Raw genomic sequence first — 24,682 nt, forward strand, 5'->3', positions numbered from 1 at the left:
CGCATCCTGCTAACAGCTGAGACATCAAGTGGTGAAGGTTGAGGTGGCTGGGAGGCAGGCCTGTCAGCTGCCTGAGGATGGAGGAGCTACCACATGTGGGTATCAGAGACACTGGAAGAAAACAGCTCAGGTTTTCTCTTACTACTGCGGTTTTTCAGAATTTTCTGCTACCCCCATTTGTCAGCAGCCCCCTCCCTCAGTTCAAAGAGGTGCTATCTTCGTAATATTTGTGTGATTGGAATATTTTAACATGAGAGAAGGGTGCCCCAATTTGAGTTTTCTTTAAGACTGAAAAATTCCAAAGAACAAGAATGGAGACAGACTACTGTCTTTTAGGCTTAAAATAAAATCCAAAGTGTCCTGTGAAGAGCTAAGACCCCAGAAGTTCTGATTCACATGCCTCAGAGAGATTTGATGTGGAAATGACAGGAAGCGGACAGGCTGCGGGGGTGTGTGGTCTGCCCAGTTGGCTCTTCTTTTTGCCCACTTATTTTATTCCTGAAATGTTTTTGCCAGAATGTGAATAAACTACATCCTTTTGGAAAAAAAAAATTGAGATGCTTAATTAAACATAAAAGGATATATATCTGCCACTGAAAATGTCCATCAATATGGGATTAAGTTATGATGTATCCATTCAATAGGATACTGTTCAGCTATTAAAAATGGTGATGTGGGCTTCCCTGGTGGTGCAGTGGTTGAGAATCTGCCTGCTAATGCAGGGGACATGGGTTCGAGCCCTGGTCTGGGAAGATCCCACATGCCGTGGAGCAATTAGACCCGTGAGCCACAACTACTGAGCCTGCGCATCTGGAGCCTGTGTCCCGCAACAAGAGAGGCCGCAATAGTGAGAGGCCTGCACACTGCGATGAAGAGTGGCCCCTGCTTGCCACAACTAGAGAAAGCCCTCACACAAAAATGAAGACCCAACACAGCAAAAATAAATAAATTAATAAACTTCTACCCCCAACATCTAAAAAAAGAAAAAAAAATGGTGATGTGGGGACTTCCCTGGTGGCGCAGTGGTTAGGAATCCGCCTGCCATTGCAGGGGACACGGGTTCGAGCCCTGGTCCGGTAAGATCCCACATGCCACGGAGCAACTAAGCCCATGCGCCACAGCTACTGAGCCTGCGCTCTAGAGCCTGAGAGCTACAACTACTGAGCCCACATGCCACAGCTACTGAAGCCCGCGCACCTAGAGCCTGTGCTTCACAACAAGAGAAGCCACCGCCAATGAAAAGCCTGTGCACTGCAACAAAGAGTAGACCCTGCTCGCCACAACTGGAGAAAGCCGGCATGCAGCAACGAAGACCCAACACAGCCAAAATAAATAAATAAATAAATAAAATAAATTTTTAAAAATGGTGATGTGTTGTAGATTAATATTTATTACAGTGGCAATAGGTCCTCAACATGCCCTTTTTCTTTTTCAACAATAAGTAATAGTATACCTAATGGGACCTCATTTATATAAAATTGTGCATCTGTGTAAGTGTAGACAGATTTCTGGAAAATAAATACTCATTAGAATGGTTATCTCTTGAGTGGTGGCCTATTGGGATTTTGTGTGTGTGTGTGTGTGTGTGTTTTTAAATACTGTTAGTTTTCTTTATACTAAGTATCATCATTTTTATACATGAAGAAGGAAAGATTTTTTTCCCCTTTCTGAACAAATGCATATGTCTAGTTTATCCCTTCTGCTTGTTAAATGACTTTGTGGATAGCAAGAAATACATCTTTTAAGCCAATACCTGATCAAGTTCTGCAAATACCTAAATCTAACAAGGTCTGTAGAACCTTGTAATGTAATACCTAAGGGTCATGGTTTGGGATGCTCTACTACTGCCATTGAAGTTACCCAGGAACTAGCTGAACTGATGCAGATGGTTGGGGAGTTCTGAACTCCAGAGCCCAGGCCATTGACTGAAATTTTTAATGCCACACGCAGCTGTAGCTAACTTCTTTTAAGACTTGATTTTTAAAGAACAAAGTCAAGTTTGAACTTCTGTTGTTTTGAGTTACTTTTTCTCAGCTTTGTTTAGGTATAATTGATAAATAAAATTGTAAGATATATAAAGCATACCTCATAAGGATTTAATATATTTAAGCACTGTGAAATGATTTCTCCCATCTAGTTCATTAACACATCCATCACCACACTTATCTATCTTTTCTTGTTTGTGTGAGAGAACATTTAAGTTCTGCTCTCTTAGCAGATTTCACTTATACAATATAGTGTTATCAACTGTAGTCACCATGTTATACATTTACACCTCAGACCTTATTTATTCATTTTATAGCTGAAACTTTATACCCTTTCATCAGCCTTTCCCTGTTTTCCCCATACCCCTGGCAATCACTTTTCCTACTCTCTGTTTCTATGAGTTTGATTTTTGAAAAAAGATTCTACATATAAGTGATACTGTGCAGTATTAGTTTTTGTTGATTTACTTTGGGTTAACAAAAGAGTATCTGAATTCATTGCATGCACCTGCCCTTGCTGATAGAAACATTAGAAGTCGTTCTCTTCTCTTCATATATGTCAGGTATTATTTTAATCATTCGATTGGTGGGGGGAGTAAAATTCCTGCCCTTCAAAATCTTACTCTCTCCTAGAGCACTGGGACAGTCAAGAGACCATTTCAGTGAACCGTGCTATGGCAGCACACAGGAGGGCTTTTGACCCAGATGTTGATGTGTTTCTTGGGTTTGAGTGGCTTGTTCAAGGAAGATTTTCCAAAGGAAACATTTGAACTGAATTTTCAATTTCAGTTCAGACATCCAGACTGAAGTTTGAAAGATTAAACATGAAGTAGCCAAACCCAGGAAAGGGATATGAGGATTATGTAGGCAGAGGCAAAAGCCTGTAGGCATGCAGGATCTGGCACATGTTGGGAACTGCAAGTCGTTCAGCGTGATGGGGATTTGGGGCAGTGTAGGCAAGAAAGGAAGGCTGGAGAAGCCAGATCATGAAGGATCTTGTTAGCTGTCAAAGAGTTTCTTCCTCTGGACTTCCTTGTAAATACAGCCTTTGTTCATGTAGGTTGGGATTCTGAGTCATCTTTGACTCTTTGAGGCTCCCTCCTTTCCCTTAAACTCCCTCATAATTACGCACCAAACCTTGTCAATTTGGGAAACTTGGATTGAAATGGAATGATGACAAGCTAGATGTAGACTCTGTTCTTTATGGCAGGCTGTAACTTAGTATTTTTAATTTCTAGGGCTTAGTGCTGGCTCACAGACCCTTAAAAATGTCTAAATGAAGGGAGTTCAAAAGAGAAAATGTTTAGTATTTTTACATGTGACCATGTATAACTTTTCTGTTCTCCATTTTGTTATAGAAAATCTAATGGTCTTAGGAGGCCTGGTTGAAAAGTCAGCACTTGGACAATTTAAAATCTTGAAAATGGAATCAGACCTGTTAGTAAGTTCTGTTTGATCAGTGCACTGGTGGGTGACTGAAGCAATGTTATAGTCAGGGAAGAAAAGTGTCAGACAGCTTTTAACAATTTGATTTTAATGAATATACACCAGTTTACATAGTGTGTGTGCCTGTTTTTTTTTTTTTTTGGTGGCCAAGAACAATCTTCTTGTGACTATCCCAGTAGAGATCAATTTTTTAGAGGAAAAATCGTGAACATGTATATTTATTGCTTTTCACTTGTCATAGTTAATAATGTGGGTACATGCTTCCTTGAACTTATGGGTATGTACTGTATTTTGTGTTTAACTGTAAGAGGAAGACTGTGTGCAGAGATGGCTAGCATTTGAAACAATTAGGCATTGTTGTAGTGAAATAGTTGTGCCGTTTTTAAAACAAATTATGTATCTGAGGCACATCTTGTGAAACAACTTTTATGACTATCAGCAACACAGCTGCTAAAAGTATTATCTTGGTGGAATTGAATCTTTTGTTATTTGGGTCACATAACCAGCAACTGAACTTTTATACTTGTAACTATATAAGACCCTTATTAAGAAAAAAAAAAGAAATAATATAAGTAGAAGAGAGGTGTCTTAAAGTGTTTTCATATATGGCCTTAAGAAGAACAAGGTATTTGTTATCATATAGAGCTAGAGTGATAATATTATAATATAATCCTACTCACGCATATATTTGTTTGATATTTTTAAACCCCTTAATTTTTTAATTTTAATTTATTATTATTATTATTTTGGCTGCGCCACATGGCATGTGGAACCTTAGTTCCCCAACCAGGGATTGAACCCATGCTCCCTGCAGTGGAAGTATGGAGTCATAACCACTGGACCGCCAGGGAAGTCCCTTAATTTTTTAATTTTTAAAGCATAAATTAGTTAAGCCTATTGCCTTCTCCTTTCCCCCCCAAAAAAAATGGAGATATGAGACTGTTTTTTATACATCACCTTTAACTTCCCATTACCTCTAGTTTTTTTGTTTGTTTGTTTTGTTTTTAGTTTTTATTTTTGGCTTATATCTAAATACATATCCTGTAGCTTGAAATGGAAAATATATTTGCATATGTGGCTTTAAGTATAGCTCCTATAGGCTGGTTAGTATGGTTTCTTACAGTCTATTTATTGTAACAAAAATTAAGATATGTGCCTTACAGAGCTAATTAAAATGGAATTTCACCAGTAACTTTATCTTAGCTGCCTTATATCCTTTTGAGTATAGGTGGTGTAATGAGTATTTTACATATTATACCTACTTAATCTTAAAACCAAGATGAACATTTTTTAAATGGATAGATATACATTTGTCTTATTTTCTTTTTTATTTGTAGAGATTACTGTAGTTGTAAGAAATAACGCGGAGATCTTTTGTACACTTTGCCCTTCTTTCTCCAGTGATAACATTTTGTAGAACTCTATAGTATTTTGACATTGTACAATCCACTGCTCTTATCAGATTTCTTCAGTTTTACTTGTACTTGTTTGTGTGTGTGTTGAATTCTATACTGCTTAATCTCCTTTGTATGTTTGTATATCCACCACCACAGTCAAGATACTGAATAGTTCCCTATCACCAGGGTCCCGCATGTTGCCCTTTTATAACACCTACTTCTCTCCTGCCACTTCACCTTCCCTCCCCTATCTATTAGTGGACCCCTGGAACCACTGATCTTTCTTCCATTTCTAAAAGTTCCTCATTTCAAAAATGTACAAATGAAATCATACAGCAGGTAAGCATTTGATATTGACTATTTTTACTCAGTATAATTCTCTGGAGATTCATCAAAGTTTGTGTGAATCAATAGCTTATTCTTTTTATTACTCACTTTTTGTATTTAAGTTGGAGAACCTCTGCATAGTTTCTACTTTGTTTCCTTCCTAATCTATTTTTAAAATAAATGTATTTGTCTTAATTCTAGGTGACAAAGCAAGACCGCCTTCCTCCAGCCCTTCTAGCATCATCCGCCGTACCTCCTCCCTGGATACACTTGCTGCTCCGTACCTTGCAGGGCACTGGCCTCGTGATGGTCATGGGCAAGCTGCTCCTTGCATGCGGGACAAGGCCACACAGGTAGGGTTATTACAGTTCTTATCTTGAACTGTTTCACTCTAAAACCATTTCTCATAATATTATTTGTTCTACTCTGTGCTCAAATTCGTAAAATATTAGTGTGTATTAATATTATCTGGGAAACTTATCAAGAGTGCAGATCCCCAGGCTTGACCTTCAGATATTCTCTAGTAGGTTTTGGTTGAGGCTTGGGAATGTGCATTTTATTTTTATTATTTTTTTTAAATTAAAAAAAATTTTTTTAACATCTTTATTTGAGTATAACTGTTTTACAATAGTGTGTTAGTTTCTCCTTTACAACAAAGTGAATCAGTTATACATATACATATGTTTCCATCTCTTCCCTCTTGCGTCACCCTCCCTCCCACCCTCCTTATCCCACCCCTCTAGGTGGTCACAAAGCACAGAGGTGAACTCCCTGTGCTATGTGGCAGCTTCCCACCAGCTATCTAACTTACATTTGGTAGTGTGTATATGTCCCTGCCACTCTCTCACATCATCACAGCTTACCCTTCCCCCTCCCCATATCCTCAAGTCCATGCTCTAGTAGGTCTGTTTTAGGGAATGTGCATTTTAAACAATACCCAAAGTAATTCCGATACATACAGATAATATATGCACATACTTTTCTCCCACTTACTTTTTTTTTTTTTTTTTTTTGCCTGTGGCTTAGTACCCCAACCGGGGATCAAATCTGGGCCCTGACAGTGAAAGTGCAGAGTCCTAACCACTGGACTGGCAGGGAATTCCCCTCTCACTTACTCTTTATAGTCAGTTCAGAACATCACAATATATTTAATATATGGAATTTGGACTTAAAAATCTGTTACAGTAAAGATTACTTTAGTTTCCATCCAACCTTATATTTTTGTGCCCACAAATCTTCATGTGTTGCAAGATGGGGATTATATGCTATTGCTGGTAGAGTCTGTAAATGTAAATATCCTGACAAAGGGACTCTGAAAGCAAAGTTTTGTACTTTTTTTTTGTGTGTGTGTGGTACGCGGGCCCCTCACCGCTGCGGCCCCTCCCGCCGCGGAGCACAGGCCCCCGACGCACAGGCCCAGAGGCCACGGCCCACGGGCCCAGCCGCTCCGCGGCACGCGGGATCCTTCCGGACCCGGGCACGAACCTGCGCCCCCCGCATCGGCAGGCGGACTCCCAACCACTGCGCCACCAGGGAAGCTCTGTACTTTTAAATTTATAAAAATTTTAATTAAAAATATATTAAGAGATCATTTGATGTACCTCCTAGTCTTATAGATGAGGAAACTGAAGTCCAAAATCATAGAGCCAGTTGATGATGCGTCTCAGTTAGGTGTAGTTTCTGTCATAGCAAATTAGTACAATTATAATTAATTAAATATTTGTCTAGTCATTTATTTAATGTTTCTTATATTCATTAGATGGTGCTCCCATGAAGGCAGGAACTGTGTCTGGCTTGTTGATTTCTGTATTTTCATCCTCAGGACTTAGTACTGTACCTGATGAAATAAGCACTCAAGGAATATTTGCAAAGGACTAAATGAGCAGAACAGTTAAAGCTTTATGGCTAGTGAAGAAAGAAAATCATTTAAAGAGTTAAAAGATTCTTTATACTGATTGTTGAAAACCAGCTAAGGTACATCTTGATTTAGACTTCAAATTTACACCACTGATGGTTGCTTGATCTCAGCACTTTGTGAGAGAATATCCTTTTACAAGACCAAGTAAATACACTTTGCAGTGTTTTTTGGATTTACATACTGGTTTCTGGAATTCCAGATGTTCCTGGTGGACTTAGTTTGTTTTCTGTTCTCATACTCTTGAAACTGAGCCCCATTGTTAGGGTAGATGCTTGGGATTCGAAATTACCTTGAGGGTTATACTTCATTCACAACTATGGAAATGAAAATGCAGAGTCTGTACTCATTAAAAGTAATGAATCTTTTCTGAAATTGTGACTTTTTAAACCAAAGAGTTCTGTAGAACTCTGCATTTATTCAAAATCTGTAACTTTGCTGAGATTAGGGCACGTTGTATAGAAAATGAATACAGATTCTTTTCCCACTTTGGTTATTAACAGAATATTGAGCAGCATTCTCTGTGCTATACAGTAGAATTTGAAAAAGACTAGATACATGTATATGTATAACTGAATCACTGTGCTGTACACAACATCGTTAATCAGCTATGCTCCAATATAAAATTAAAAACTAACACAACATTGTTAATCAGCTATGCCCCAATATAAAAATTTTTTAAAAAAGGAAATGAATACAGTCTCTACTTGCTTTCTACTTAATCCACAGGTCGTGTTTAAATTAGTGTGGGTGCATTTCCTTGAACATTTCTGCAACCCTCTCTCTTTCTTTGCTCTGCAGTTTCAGGTTCAGTGGGTTGAGATATTTTGTCTTACTGGTAAGAATATACATTATTATAAGCCGTTGGGAGCCCCTTGATCTGTAGAAGCATTTCAGTAAGTCTTTTCAGCAACTTGCTGTGACCTAGCTCTGGCTACCACTTGACTGGTGTTCCTGTTTTTTCTTTTGTTTGGAATGCTTTCCCACCATTTGCCTGGACAGCTTACACTCTGATGCTTATAGCAGCCTCCCCTGATCCTATAGAACCTTGCCTATCTACTTTCCCTGTCCTTCCAGGTCTGGATTAGGTGCCTTTCTTAGGGAACCTCAGTCATCACATATCATAATTGGCTATTTATTCCTTCTGTCCTAGAAAAAACTCTTTGAGAATAAAAACTCTCTAACTCCAGTACCTAGTCTAGTGCCTGATACATTAGAAGATGCATAATAACTTTCCAGTATACAATGTAAAATTGAACAAAATTGAAACATGCTTAATTAAAACTCAATTTTACTTTTTATTAATACCTGAGTGTCTTATAATAAAGGCACAGCTTCTTAGTTGAACAAAGAAAGCAATTATCTTTTGAAGTAGGAGTTTAAGTAAAATTAATGATTTTTCTGAGTATTTTTTCCTGCCTGAACATCTTATCACTGAAATTAACAAAGCTGTCTTTTGCTCTTTATGCTTATTTTTACCTTACCAACTAATATTCTTGTTCTCATCTTTAATTTGTTCTTAAATCTATAGGAGACTTTTATATTCCTTTGCTTTTCCTTGAATTTTTATACTTAAAATTAATATCTTTAGTAATTTCTCTAATTTTTAAAAACTTTTTATTTGGGAAAAGCGTCCCAAGTTTTATAGAAGAGTCCCAAGAGTAGTAGACTGAACACCCTATACTCCTCATCTGTGTTTACCAATAAACATTTTTGCATATTTTGTTTTCTTTGTGTGTATATAATTGTTATTATTACTGTTATTATTAGCTAATTTTTAATAATTTACAGAAATTCTGACTCTTCTCAGATACTTCAGGATGTATATGAACAAAGACTTAAAAAATATTACCAAAGTAATTATTAAATTCAGGAGATTTATCATTGATACAGTGCTACTGTTTAGTATGCGATACATAGACACATTTTTTTGCAGTTTCCCCAATGATGTTATCTGTAGCAGTTTCTCCCATAAGCTAGGACCCAGTGAAGGAGCACACGTGGCATTTAGATATCATATTTCTTTAGAATCCTTTACTCTGGAACAGTTTCTCAGCTCTTCTTTGTCTTTCATGACATTGATTTTTTTTTTTTTTTTTTTTGCGGTACGCGGGCCTCTCACTGTTGTGGCTTCTCCCGTTGCGGAGCACAGGCTCCGGACGCGCAGGCTCAGCGTCCATGGCTCACGGGGCCAGCCGCTCCGCGGCACGTGGGATCTTCCGGGACCAGGGCACGAACCCGTGTCCCCTGCATCGGCAGGTGGATTCTCAACCACTGCGCCACCAGGGAAGCCCATGACATTGATATTTTTAAGAGTGCAAGCTAGTATTTTTGTTGAATCTTCTCAGCCTGGGTTTATCTGTTTTTTAAACTATTAGATTCAGTAATAACATTTTTGGCAGGAGTACTATATGTGTTGTGTGTTCCTCTCTGTGCATGTGCATCAAGAGGTGCCCAATGTCAGTAATGTTAAGTTTGACCCACCAGATTCTCTTTGTAACTGTATGTACATAGTCTGTGGGGGAATATTTGAGACTGTAAATATCCTGTTCCCCAACAAGCTTTCATGCATTGGTTTTGGCATTCGTTGATGATTCTTGCTTGAATCAGCAATTACTGTAGTAGTTCCAAATGATGACTTTCTAACTCTGTTGTCATTCTTCCTGCATTTATTTGTTGGTCTAATACTTTTTTCTTTAACCATTTTTATTTTTATTTTTTAAATTAATTTTTATTGGCGTATAGTTGATTTTTAATGTTGTGTTTCTGCTGTACAGCAATGTGACTCAGTTATACATACACATATATCCGCTCTTTTTTAGATTCTCTTCCCATATAGGTCATTACATAGTACTGAGTAGAGTTCCCTGTGCTAAATAGTAGGTTCTAATTAATTATCTGTTTTGCATATAGTAGTGTGCATATATCAATCCCATTCTCCCATTTATCCCTCCCCCCCATGCCCCTTGGTAACCATAAGTTTGTTTTCTACATCTGTGACTGTTTCTGTTTTGTGAGTAGATTTGTTTGCACCATTTTTTTAGATTCCACATATAAGCAATATCATGATATTTGTCTTTCTCTGTCTGACTTACTTTGCTCAGTATGACATCTCTAGGTCCATCTGTGTTGGTGCACATGGCATTATTTCATTCTTATTTATGGCTGAGTAATATTCCATTGCATATATATATATATCACATCTTCTTTGTCCATTCCTCCGTTGATGGACATTTAGGTTGCTTCCATATCCTGGCTATTGTAAATAGTGCTTATATGCTCCAGTGAACACTGGGGTACATGTATCTTTTCGAATTATGGTTTTCTCCAGATATAAGCCCAGGATTGGTTTTGCTGGATCATATGGTAGCTCTATTTTTAGTTTTTAAAGGACCCTCCATTATGTTCTCCATAGTGGCTGTACCAATTTACATTCCCACCAACAATGTAGGAGGGTTCCCTTTTCTCCACACCCTCTCTAACATTTACTGTTTGTAGATTTCTTGATGATGGCCGTTCTGACTGGTGTGAAGTGATACCTCATTATAGTTTTGGTTTGCATTTCTCTGATAATTAGTGATATTGAGCATCTTTTCATGTGCCTCTTGGCCATCTATATGTCTTCTTTGGAGAAATGTCTATTTAGGTCTTCTGCCCATTTTTAGATGGGGTTTCCTTTTTTTTGTGGATTTTGAGCTGCATGAGCTGTTTGTATGTTTTGGAGTCACTTCATTTGCAAATATTTTCTCCCATTCTGTGGGTTGTCTTTTTGTTTTGTTTATGGTTTCCTTTGCTGTGTAAAAGCTTTGAAGTTTCATTAGGTCCCATTTTTGTTTTTATTTTCACATTAGGAGGTGGATCAAAAAAGATCTTGCTGTGATTTATGTCAGAGAGTGTTCTGCCTATGTTTTCCTCTAAGAGTTTTATAGTATCTGGTCTTACATCTATGAATTTGATAAAGTTGCAGGATATAAAATTAATACACAGAAATCTCTTGCATTCCTATACACTAACAATGAAAGATCAGAAAGAGAAACTAAGGAAACAGTCCCATTTGCCATCACATCAAAAAGAATAAAATACCTAGGAATAAACCTACCTAAGGAGGCAAAAGACCTGTACTCAGAAAACTATAAGATACTGATGAAAGAAATCAAAGATGAAACAAACAGGTGGAGAGATGTACCATGTTCTTGGATTGGAAGAATCAATATTGTCAAAATGACTGTACTACCCAAAGTAATCTACAGATTCAATGCATTCCCTATCAAATTACTAATAGCATTTTTTCACAGAATTAGAACAAAAAATTTTGCAATTTGTATAGAAGCACAAAAGATGCCGAATAGCCAAAGCAATATTGAGAAAGAAAAATGGAACTGGAGGAATCAGGCTCCCTGACTTCGGACTATATTACAAAGCTACAGTCATCAAGACAGTATGGTACTGGCACAAAAACAGAAATATAGATCAGTGGAACAGGATAGAAAGTCCAGAGATAAACCCACGTAGCTATGGTCAACTAATCTATGACAAAGGAGGCAAGAATTATACAATGGAGGGAAGACAGTCTCTTTAATAAGTGGTGCTGGGAAAACTGGACAGCTACATGTAAAATAATGAAATTGGAATGTTCTCTAACTTCATACACAAAAATAAACTCAAAATGGATTAAAGGTCTAATACTTTTTGATAGAAGTATTTCTTTATGGAATTGTCCTAAGTGGATTTTATAAAACATCAATTGATATGACTTAAGATTCTGGGTTTTTTTCCCCCCTTTTAACTTTTTACTAATTAAATGTTCAACATACCAAAAAATTGGAAGGGTATGACAGCTGTCATTAGATTCAGCAGTTTTAAACATAGCCATATTTGCTTTACCAATCTTTGTATTTTTATGTGTGTGTTTCTCTGCTTTCTGAAAGTGTGTTGCAGATGTTGTGACACTTTTATCCCTAAATCTTTCGGCATATATCTTCTAAGAATAAGGATATTTCCTGTATAATCACAGTAGCATTAGCTCACCTAGGAAAATTAATAATTACATAATATCATATAACACCCAAATCCAGTTCATGTTAAAGTTTACCCAAGATCCCTTCCTTCCTTCCTTCCTTTCACCAGAATGCAGTCTGAGATTCATACGTTGTACTTGCTTTCTCTTAGTTCCTTTTTTTTTTTCAGTATGCGGGCCTCTCACTGCTGTGGCCTCTCCTGCTGTAGAGCACAGACTCCAGACGTGCAGGCTTAGCAGCCATGGCTCACGGGCCCAGCCGCTCCACAGCATGTGGGATCTTCCCAGACCGGGGCACAAACCCATGTTCCCTGCATTGGCAGGTGGACTCTCAACCACTGCACCACCAGGGAAGCCCTCTTAGTTCCTTTTAATTAATTATATTTATTTTTAGCTGCATTGGGTCTTCATTGCTGTGCGCAGGCTTTCTCTAGTTGCAGTGAGTGGGGGCTACTCTTCATTGTGGTGAGTGGGCTTCTCATTGTGGTGGCTTCTCTTGTTGCGGAGCACGGGCTCTAGGTGTGCAGGCTTCAGTAGTTGTGGCACGCGGGCTCAGTAGTTGTGGCTCACAGGCTCTAGAGCGCAGGCTCAGTAGTTGTGGAGCATGGGCTTAGTTGCTCCACAGCATGAGGGATCTTCCCAGACCAGGGCTCGAACCCATGTCCTCTGCATTGGCAGGTGGATTCTTAACTACCGTGCCACCAGGAAGTCCACTTCCTTTTAATTTAGCACAGTTCATCTCATACTTCTTTTGGTCTTAAAAACATTGTTATTTTATGTTATTTTATGAATTATACTACATATTTGAAAAGGAGATACTTTCTTTTTGAATTAGCAAGTAACTGTTGAATACTTTTTTGCACCACATGAATATCCTGGTCCCTAGTACCTTTCACTTAATGGTTTTAGTGTCCATTGATGATCCTTGCCTAAATCAGTTATTTCCCTGGAAGTTGCCCCCCAGAAAGGTGATTTTTTTTTTCCTTAAACACAAGATAGCATATTGTATACATTCTTCTGCAACTTTGTTTTCACTTAAGGACACCATTCTATCCATATAGAAAAATTTCTCCTTAAAAGTTTTTTTCCATCTTATATATAAAGAGGTATTGTTTTGAATAGGCTATACATTCATTCATAAAAGTACAAAATTTGAGAGGTATCTTCTTCCCATGAGGCAGCCACTGATATCAGTTTCTTTTGTTACCATGTATATTCTTCCAGATGTACTTTACACATGCGTATATGCTTTCTAGCACTCCTATATATAAAGGTAGTTGCTATACTTACTGTACCCAGCCTTGAGTTTTTCTTTCTTTTTTTTAATAGTACTTTAAAAATTTATTTGTTTACATTTACACGTATTTTTGGCTGTGTTGGGTCTTTGTTGTTGTGCGCAGGCTTTCTCTAGTTGCGGCTAGCAGGGGCTACTCTTGGTTGGGGTGCACAGGCTTCTCATTGTGGTGGCGTCTCCTGTTGCAGAGTATGGACTCTAGGTGCGTGGGCTTCAGTGGTTGTGGCACACGGGCTCGGTAGTTGTGGCTCGTGGTCTCTAGAGCGCAGGCTCAGTAGTTGTGGCACACGGGCTTAGTTGCTCCGTGGCACATGGGATCTTTCCAGATCAGGGCTCAAACCTGTGTCCCCTGCATTGGCAGGTGGATTCTTAACCACTGTGCCACCAGGGAAGTCTGAGCCTTTAGTTTTTCATTTAACAGTATCTCATGGAGATTATTTTGTATTAGTACAGTGTAGATTTCCTTATCCATTTTGTGTGTGGGGGGGGTGGGTACGCGGGCCTCTCACTGTTGTGGCCTCTCCTGTTGCAGAGCACAGGCTCTGGACGCACAGGCTCAGTGGCCATGGCTCACGGGCCCAGCCGCTCCGCGGCATGTGGGATCCTCCCGGACTGGGGCACAAACCCGTGTCCCCTGCATCGGCAGGCGGACTCTCAACCACTGCGCCACTAGGGAAGCCCCTGTATCCATTTTTATAGCTGTGTATTATTCTGTTGTAAAGATGAGCCATAATTTATTTGGCCAATCCTTTATTTACATTTTTCTAATCTTGTATAAAAACAGTGCTGTAGGGAATAATATATGTCATTTTGTACATAAAGGTATAAATTTGTACATCTGCAGTATAAATTACCAAAATATGGGTGGTTGTGTCAAACAGTATGTGCATTTGTAACTTTGACAGCAGTTGTGAAATCACCTTCTATAAAGGCTGTACTAATTTTACATTCCACCAACAGTGGAGGAGGGTGTATGTGATCAAATTGCCCAGTCTCAGTGAAGTTTTAACTTGCATTTCTCTTATTATGGGGTGAGGTTGAGCATATTTTCATGTGCCAAGAATAATATTTTTTTCTGATACAATGTTTTTAAGTTCTGGATTTTGTATAACCACTAAGAATTTAACATTTTTGAGGCTCTGCAGATATTTAAAGCAAGAAAAGGCAAAATTTAGAGGTTAAGATTATAAACTGGAGTCTTAGGTTTATATCTTTGGCTTTGCCACTTCCTAGCTGTGAGACCTTAGGCAACTTATTTAACCTCTCATGGTCACAACTTCCTTATCTGCAGAACTTGTAGAACTTTTTGTATGTATTAAATCAGGTAATACAGTGAAGACCTTTCACTGTACTTTCATAAAGCACAGTGCCTAGCACATAGTAAGATCACAGGAATGTTAGCTATTATTAGTATGCATTTGTTCAAAAAATGCTTGTGCTTATAATTATATAATAATAACGAATTTTTATTAGAGAAATGAAAGAAGTAGGCTAAAATATTGCAATTAAGTAACATACTAAAAATTATGGGTAATTGGTGTTATTTAAAATATTTTCTAATATCAAATTTTTCTGTAATAGGAATGTATTTTGTAATAGAAAAATATGGTATACCTTTTTTTTTTTTTTTTTTTTTTGCGGTACGTGGCTCTCCCAACGTTGTGGCCTCTCCTGTTGCAGAGCACAGGCTCCGGACGCGCAGGCTCAGCGGCCATGGCTCATGGGCCTAGCCGCTCTGCAGCATGTGGGATCTTCCCGGACCTGGGCATGAACCCGCGTCCCCTGCATCAGCAGGCGGACTCTCAACCACTGCGCCACCAGGGAAGCCCTACCTTTTTTTTTTAGAAAGGGAAAATGTTCTCAGGTTTATTGAGATATAACTGATATATAGCATTATATAAGTTTAAGGTATGCAGCATAATGACTTGACATACATATATTGCAAAATGATCACCACAATAAGCTTAGTTAACATCCATCACCTCATAGAGTTACCAAAAAACTTTTTTTTTTCCTTGTGATGAGAACTTTTAGGATCTACTCTCTTAGCTACTTTCAGATGTACTATACAGCAAGTGTTAACTATAGCCATTGGGTTGTACATTACATCCCCAGTACTTATTTATCTTTCAATGGAAGTTTGTACCTTTTGACCACCTTCATCCTATTCCCCCTCTGCTGACCCCCAGCTCTGGTAACCACAAATCTGATTTCTTTTTCTATGAGTTTGTTTGTTTGTTTGTTTAGATTCCACATGTGACATCATATGGTATTTGTCTTTCTCTGTCTGACTTCATTTAGCATAATACCCTCAAGGTCCATCTGTGTTGTCACAAACATGGCATTCATTATTGTTAAATGATTGATTATTTTATTAAAACCTCTTCCTTCTTTTTCCCATTATAGACAGAGAGTGCATGGGCTGAAGAGTACTCTGAAAAGAAGAAAGGGTCTCACAAGCGTTCAGCATCGTGGGGCAGCACAGATCAACTTAAGGAGGTCAGAGAAATGGTTCCAAGGAAGTGGGTGTGGAAATTTGATCCCTTCGTTGACTAGTTCCTTGAAGTTGTGAGCAGCAAAGATTTGTCATTTTCCATTGTTTTTTAATTTTCTTTTTGGTGGTTTTGTTTACTTGAGAAATAACAGAAAAACAGTTATTATGTTGAATAAAGATTTGAATGGGGAAATGTACGCATAACTTACTTGATTATGTGTTTTTGTTTATTTTTAATGAGTCCATAGCTGTTAATATAAATATCAAATGTATAAGATTGCAGTGATACAACAAATTCACACTTACTATTTCTATATACAGTGGTAGTATTTCTGAATTTCAGTAACCCAGTAAGTATAACCAAGTTGATTATGGCCCTATGCTATGATTACCATTTTTTGTGCCTATAATAAGGACATTTGCATTTTATACATAATGTAGCAATAAAACAGAAAAATTCAGTCAAAGAATAATATAGGATATTGATTGAAATTGTATTTGTTATTTAAAGATTGTATCTGAATTCATTTCATGACTTGAGTTGATTTTTTTTTTTTAACAGAGCTGATGTTTATTATGTTTATTCATAATTTGATTATGCTCAGTGGACAGCACATCTCCAGGAACCTCCCAGAGCCTGGGGAGCTTGAGTTGATTTTTAAATAATACTGTTTACTTTTTGGAGCTATTGAAGGTTAGGTGTTTGTTAAAGAAACCTAATTCTAAATAAAATGTGACTCATAAGTGAAATGAGAGAATACTTATCATTATTTTTGAATTCTTTGTGAAAGCTATAATGTATAATATAATTTATTCTAAATGCTAAAAATTTCATTTGTTTAGTACTTGGGAAGCTTAAAGGCTCAGAATAGTGTTGGAACATAATTTTTTCTTTGAAAGAAAGATATACATTTATACATATACAGATGTGTGTGTGTGTATATATATGTGTGTATATATATATATAAATTTTTTTTACAATAAATCAGATTTTTGTGGGATGGTTTAAAAACTCAAGAGATTTATTAAGGCTGAATTTTACTGGTTCTTATTAAGCATGGGTATGTTTTATGTAATGCGGAAAACACTCTGACATACTTGTTATTTTTCCCTTTTTCAGATTGCAAAATTACGCCAGCAGTTGCAGAGAAGTAAACACAGCAGTCGGCATCATAGAGATAAAGAAAGACAGTCTCCATTCCATGGCAACCATGCAGCTATTAACCAGTGTCAGGTAGGAGCACAGATACCATAAAATCCAGACAAGGGATTTGTTGTTTTCCTGGTGATATGTTATTTCATAGGTAACTGTTTAGGATAAAAATGTCTAAAACATCTTTGAAACAGTGATTAAATACTGAATCACAGCCTTCATTTAAAAAAGAACAGAATATTAAGTTGAGAAAATGATATTTTCCTTTAGTGATCTGTGATATGACTTCTAGGAATTATAGCTAGTTACATATTTTGGTTTATTATATTTCCATCTTTATTAGTTTAGTATATTGGAGGCAGAATAATAGAGATAATCATTGGCTGTGGAACCAGACCCTGGATAAGTAACCTGTTCTAAGTCTCAGTTTCCTCACGTGAAGATAGAGTATAATAATGATAACCTGGAGCATGAAGTCTTTTAGTAGGGAAAAATCTTTAACTGCTTTGATTCTTTAATTGAGCTCTATGAACTGCTCCTGATGGCTCACTCACAGAGCATTTCTCTTTAACTAAATTGAAATTAGATGGGGTCCTTTAGCAAGGAGAGAGCAAGAAATAGTTTGCCAGCCCCACTTACAAGTTGATAGCTTCTGATGATTGTCAAATGTATGTGGATTGCTTTCAAGAGAAATTATGGGTAGAGGTATATATTTTTTTCAAATTAATTGTGTCTTAAAATATTGATGCATGGGTCAAATTTGATTTCACAAATTTATAGTTTGTAGTTTCCAATAGCTTTTTTCCATATATAAGGCATTTTTAGTTATAAAATATGAATATACAATAATGCACTTAAAAACCTAAACAAACTGCATTTATATTTGGAGAAATAGAAAATGCAAAATTGACAAAACAAGAAATGAAAAGTTTGAAAAGATTAATAATTGTCAAATTTGGAATACTAATTATTCCTCTCACTCTCAAAGGCTACAGACCCACATGGTTTTACAGGTGAATTTGCCAACCTTCCACTTCCTCTAATTCATCCATAAATAATTTAGATGTGTTTCTAAGAGATAAGTCCAATTCTTATTTCCAATCCATATTTTTACTCCAAGTAGAATAGAGGTTAAGATTGAGTTTTATTGAGTTAAATGATGGGATTTAGCAGTTTATAACTTTTCTGAAGTGATTTTTTTTAAGTTGCATTAAAATTAGCAATTAAAGCAATAAAATTATCCAAAATTTTCTTTTTCCTTTGCAAGTTGAATTTGCTTCATAAAGATTATTGAAGTTTGCATGAACTTCATTTTTGTCTAATTCTAAAATGTGTCTTTGGAGAAGGTGAGGACTAGAAAATATAGTAACTTGAAAAATAAATTCATGTAGTTTGACTTTTGTACACTTGACACAACAAACATTTTGACTACTTGACTTGCTTTAGTGTTAATAGCCAATCAGAGATCAGGCACATGTGCATCATGATAGCTATGGTAGTAGTATTCATATTTAATTGAAACTTTGAGACTGTGAACATGAAAATATCACTAAGTCATGGGTGTGGCTTTGTTTAGTGGATTCTCTCTCTAGTGGAGAAAGTACCAATTTGAGATACGTGTGCTTTGAGGCCATTCCTCCATCCACGCAACATTTATTAAATGTTGCCATATAACTCGTACTGTAGTACTCATTAGGGGATGCAGTGATAAATGAAATATTGGGGCTCTCCCCCCACCAAGTCTCAAATAGATGTACGTAAACAGTTAATTTTTACACAGTGTATTTAGTGTGTTGATCAGGGAGTGTTCAGAGTGCTATAGAAGGGATATTTATCCTTGGACTGGCCATGAGCCATCTAGAAAGACTTCTAGAGAAAGTGGTGTCTAAGTGGTCCCTGAAGGATAAGTAGAATGTAGCCAATTTTCTGGACGTATAAGAAATCATGGCTTCAGGTAGGGGTGGTAGTAAAAGATTAGGCTAGAGAGGTAAATAGTAGCCAGACCTGAAAGTCTTCATGTCTCAGTTGTTAAGAAATTTGGACTTTGTCCTAGAGGCACCAGAGAACTATTTTCTACAATTTAGGGGTTGATAGGTGATCAGATACACATTTTGTCATGATCATTATGGGTTCAGAGTAGAGAATGAATTTGGAAGAGGACAAGATTAGAGGCAGGAAACCATTTGAGAATAGATTTATAGTCCACGTAAGAAATGATGGTGAACTAAAGTAAGGTAGAAGTTGTGGAGCTGGGGAGAGTGGACAAACCTGAGTGATATTTAGAAACTAATAATTAATAATTGAAGTCTATTAAGTGCTTATAATATGGGAAGCACTCTACTCAGCTTTTGTATATATTATTAGCATTTAATCCTCATCTTTGAGGTAGAGATTGTTATTATCCCCAATTTACAGGCCAGGAATTAAGGCCCAGAGAGATCAAGTATCTTGTTCAGGGTCATATGAGACAGAACTGGGATTCTAATCTAGGCATTTTGACTTCAGAGTCTGAGTTTTTAAACTTTGTTAGCTGATGGTTGATGAGATGGGAATGATGGAGACATAGGAGTAAAAGATAAGGCCAATTCTAGCCTTTAAAACATGATTTTAAAAATATATCTACCTTCCTCACATCATACAAAAGTAACTCAAAATGGTCAAAGGCCTAAATATAAGAGCTAAAAGTAAAAGCTCTTAGATGAAAACATAGGCATAAATGTGACATAGGATTAGGCAATGGTTTGTTAGATATGACACCAAAAGCACGAGCAACAATAGAAAAAGTACATAAATTGGACTTTATCAAAATTAAAAACTTTTGTGCTTCAAAGGACACCATCAAAAAAGTGAAGACATCCCACAAAATAGGCAAAAATATATATAAATCATATATCTGATAAAGCACTTGTATCTAAAATATATAAAGAACTCTTGCAACTCAATAATGAAAAGACAAACAGCCCAATTTAAAAATGGGCAAAGGATCTAAATAGTTCTCCAGGGAAGATAGACAGATAGCCAATAAGTATGTGAAAAAGATACTTAGCATTATTTGTCAATAGGGAAATGCATACACATTCCAGTGAGATACTATTTCATACCCACTAGGACAGCTAAAACTAAAAAGACAGATAACAAGTATTAGCAAGGATGTGGAGAAATTGGAACCCTTATATATTGCTGATAGGAATGTAAAACGGTGCAGCCATTTTGGAAAACATCCTGGCAGTTCCTCAAAAGGCTAAATAAACATAGAGTTACTATATAACCCAGCACTTCCTCTCCAAGGTATGTACCCAAGAGAATTGAAAACTTACATTTACATAAAAACTTGGACACAAATGTTCATAGCAGCGTGGCTCACAGTAGCCAAAATTTGGAAACAACCCAAATGTCCATCAACCAATGAATGGATAAATAAAATGCAGTATATCCATACAGTGGAATATTATTCAGTCATAAAAAGGAATGGAGTACTGGTACATGCTACCACATGGGTGAACTTTGAAAACATTATGCTAAGTGAAAGAAGCCAGACACAAAAATCACATATTATATGATTTCACTTACATGAAATGCCCAGAATAAGCAAACCAATAGAGACAGGTTGTAGATTGGTGGTTGCCTAGAGCTGGGAAAGTTGGGGGGAAATAGTGACTGCTAATGGGTGAGGGACTTATTTTTGGTGTGATTCTAAGATCAATTGTGCTGATGGTTGTACAACTCTGTTCAATAACCATTCAGAAGCAAAAGTTGTACACTTTAAATGAGTAAGTTGTATGGTATTGTGATTTATTTTTCGATAAGCTGCTGCAAAAAAATCTACCAAACAACATAAAAAATAAATAGATAAAATATAAATATAATTGTCTGGCAATAATAGATTAGATGCTAACAAAGAACCCAAAAGTAACCTGGGAGATCATGTAGCTATAGGATGATCACAGATGCCCTGAGATCAGACTGTTTAGTTTAGATCTGGGTCCTGCTGCTTGTTGGCTGTATGAAGTTCCTCGGGTTCTCTGCATTATAGTATTACCTGTTAGTGTGTTATACTGAGGATTAAATGCGATAGAATGTTATAAAACAGTTAATGCAATTCTTGACCCATAATAACTGCTCAGTAGATCTTAGGTCGCTTCCAGTTGGATTTTTCACTAGGCTTCCCTGCCAATTTCATATTGGAAGTTATTTTCTAAAGCTTTTATTATCATAAAAATATTTACATGCTTATTACAAATTTTAGAAACTAAAAAAGGCAAATAAAAAGATTATGTCTCAATCAAGCTGTTTTTAAAAAAAAAAAATCAAATAGGAAAAAAATCATCTGGAGTCTCACTCTTTAAAGACAGCTATTCCTTACATTTTTTCTTTTTTCCTTTCTCATTCCTTGTTGAGATCCTACCATATGTTAGACTTTATATATTTTTAAAAATTTACTTAATGTGGGAACATGTTTGTTATTACCAATGCTTCAGGAACATTTTTAATGTTTCAGATTCTGTAGAGCATTTCCCTAATTTGGGCTATTTAGTTGGGTCCAGTTCCTGTGTGCTTAAAGCTTTTTATATATTTATACTTAACTAGGGGTAGATTTTCCATTATTTGGTTAAGAAGTTTGAATATTTGGGGGGCTCTTTAACTTTTCTCTTCATAGCCTTTCCAAGTTATTACTGTTTTTTGCTTTGGAGGTTTTTTTTTGTTTGGAGAAGATTATTGGGAAATTCCTTTAGTATCCCTTAATGATCAAGGACACTATTGCTCTGCTGATAGCTCATAGTCTATAACCACTGGTTAACAAAAGATCTTTTTCTTGGGCGTACAATGGATTTGTACAGTTAGAAAAGAATTCTCACATCCTTTTTTTTTTTTTTTTTGCGGTACGCGGGCCTCTCACTGTCACGACCTCTCCTGTTGCGGAGCACAGGCTCCAGACGCGCAGGCCCAGCAGCCATGGCTCACGGGCCCAGCCGTGCCACGGCACGTGGGATCCTCCCGGACCGGGGCACGAACCAGCTTCCCCTACATCGACAGGCGGACCCTCAACCACCGTGCCACCAGGGAAGCCCTCACGTACCTTTTTGAGTGGTTCTTTCCCTGGAAATTTGGGGGGTGGGGAACTATTTGTTATGAAGAATAAATACTGCCAAGCTTTTTAGGAGAGAGAATCTTTTCACATGTCAGGGGTTTCCAAAATTGACAGAGCCCTCAGATACTTACGGTATTGTATTTTTAAGGAGTATTTCAAGAAATAGTCTCATTAGAAGATGTAACTAATACATTTCAGGATTGTTTGATTGATGATTAGAGTCAGATATTAGTAACAGAGGAGCGGGAGATGCAGCATCTTCACAGTTGCATAAACTAATTTAGGAGTGAGAATTTAAAAATCATGCAGGTGTTTTTGGTTGTTATAGCCTCAAGCAAGAAGGCCCTCCCATAGGATTTTCTTATTTCTTCATCTGGGCTGGGACACTGTAGTTTTGTAGTAGCTTAGGAGGGTTTGAGAGCAAATGGATAGTGAGGTAGAAAGGGATAAAAACCTATTTTCATCTGAGGAGTGAGAAGGGCGTTGCACTTTAAAGAGAAAATTGCTGCTCTGCAATAAAATCTTTGTATGCCAGTCCAGGACATGATTGCTGTTCTTGAAAGTTTTAAGATTTTGCTACTTAGAAATCAAGAGTAGGTGCTTCAGCTGTGACCTTTATTATAGAGTATAGTTGTAGCTTAGAAGAGCTAAGAGGGGGATATCAGATGAAAGGACAGTGATTGCTGGAGGACAGAAATAAAGTAATGCTGACAGGACAGGAGGAATCAAGGCCACATGGAGGCCCTCTACAAAAGCCCTTAAGATAGGAAAGCTTTTTTTCCAGTGCTTTCTAATTTTTTTTAAACCATTCTAAACATCAGTTTTGACCTCCCTGTTGTTATATATTAGGGTTTCTGGCTCATATTTCTCTCATAGATCTCTGTTGAATTGCTGACAGACCTTTTTCCATCCTACTTGCCTATCAAGGCACATTTTTCTTCCTTTGAAAATTTAACTGTATATTTCTTTTTCCTGCTCAGCTACTGCTTCAGTAGGTGTTCTTCCCATCTTTCCTGACTCTCTGTGTCATACCACAGTCTTATCCCTACACTTTGAAACAGATACTTAAGTTATAATGTAGATTGACCTCTAATGAAGATTCAGGATTAGCCAACCCTTCTCTTGGGGTTCTTTCTTTGTTGGTTACTTCTCAGCTGTGATGCAGAATTTGATCTTTAAGCTGTAATGTATGTAGATATATGGAGAATGTAAATAGAAAAAAAACTTTAAAACAGTGATTCACCTAATTGAAATCTTAATTGAGTGGAAAACATTCTGATTTGAAGAGAAAGAATCAAAAATTAAGAAAATAGGAGATCCTTGTTGTTTCCAAAGGATAGATCTTAGGAGAGGTAGATTTTGCCTTAGTACATTGAAGGATTTTTAACCTTTCAGAGCTATCTAAGGATGACCTCTCAGTTAATATGATAACTCACTTATATTTGCATATACTGATTTATATTTAGAAATGTAGATTTTATTACAGAAAGCTGTGTGGATATGGGAAAAATAAATTATATACATACACATAAAATTCCTTAAGAGCCCTTGAAATGAAGCATAAAAGTTAAAGTGTAATCATTTTTGTTATTTTTAGATATTTTAGAATATAGTTTATGTAAGGAGTAAAATCAAAGGCCTATTATTATCTTTTATTTCTGGAACAATAACAAGTTTGCTTAATGAAGAAAATCTTTCCCCTGCAGCTTGGATAGATTTTTTTTCTTCTAATTGTGTAGCTATTTGCTACTTAGATGAATTACAGATGAACCTTTGCTTAATTTATCTAAAATGGTGTGTTGACCTTAGGGAAGTGGCCATTTTCTTTCTTTCTTTCTTTTCCTTCCTTTCTTTCTTTTGCCTTAAATATATTAAACTGTTGATAAATACTTGCTGCTATTTAGATTACATTTGAGAAAAACTTCTTACCAATTGAGTAGGTTATGACTTCTGTAGCTGCCTAGAAAGGCAGTAACAAGATGCACAGTTACTTACTATACTGGTGGGTTCCTCTTATGTGCGTTTCTCAACATGACACCCAGGAAACTTAAGCTTTCTGTTCTTAGCAAGCTTACTAACAGATCTTTATGATTCTAAAATCCAGGATGGTCAACATTTTGCAGAAACCTTGACAGGTCATCTTCCCCTTCTAGTCTTCTCCTTCCTTATTTCTATAACTTAACAGTTATAAACCAAGTGCAGCCTGAAAATTGCATCCAGAGCAAGCAAGCCATTATTTATGTTGTTTTGTGACATTTAGGAGAGAAAATTAAGTTTAGAATTGAGTACCTTTCACTCAGTATAAAAAATAAAGTACAAGTTCTATTTCTAGTATATATACTAATAACTCCTGAGATCCTTCTTAGTCTGCACCAGTTCCCTGTCTCCTCATTGTTTCCTGACACAGGAAGAGTCCAGGCACAGGAAGGATGACTGCCTGACAGAAATGTTGTAATGTGCCCTCCACTGCAGATTAGTGAGCTGTGGGTTTCTTTTAACCCCTATGTGCTTTAGTCCGAATCAGTTTCCTGTCACCTCACTATTTTCTATTTTCTAATGCCACTA

At 36.9% G+C, this 24,682-nt stretch overlaps 1 protein-coding gene across 1 annotated transcript in view; it reads left to right on the forward strand.

Annotated features, from left to right (window-relative positions):
- The window catches only part of FAM117B (family with sequence similarity 117 member B), an 83,094-nt gene that overhangs the window by 40,334 nt on the left and 18,078 nt on the right, over positions 1 to 24,682 (forward strand). The window contains exons 2-4 of the mRNA XM_059053380.2: positions 5,357 to 5,508; positions 15,788 to 15,880; positions 16,996 to 17,109. Coding sequence (XP_058909363.1) covers positions 5,357 to 5,508; positions 15,788 to 15,880; positions 16,996 to 17,109 — 359 coding nt within the window. The remainder of the gene's footprint in view (positions 1 to 5,356; positions 5,509 to 15,787; positions 15,881 to 16,995; positions 17,110 to 24,682) is intronic.

The sequence above is a fragment of the Kogia breviceps genome, chromosome 2, assembly GCF_026419965.1.
Source record: "Kogia breviceps isolate mKogBre1 chromosome 2, mKogBre1 haplotype 1, whole genome shotgun sequence".
Lineage (NCBI taxonomy): Eukaryota > Metazoa > Chordata > Mammalia > Artiodactyla > Physeteridae > Kogia > Kogia breviceps.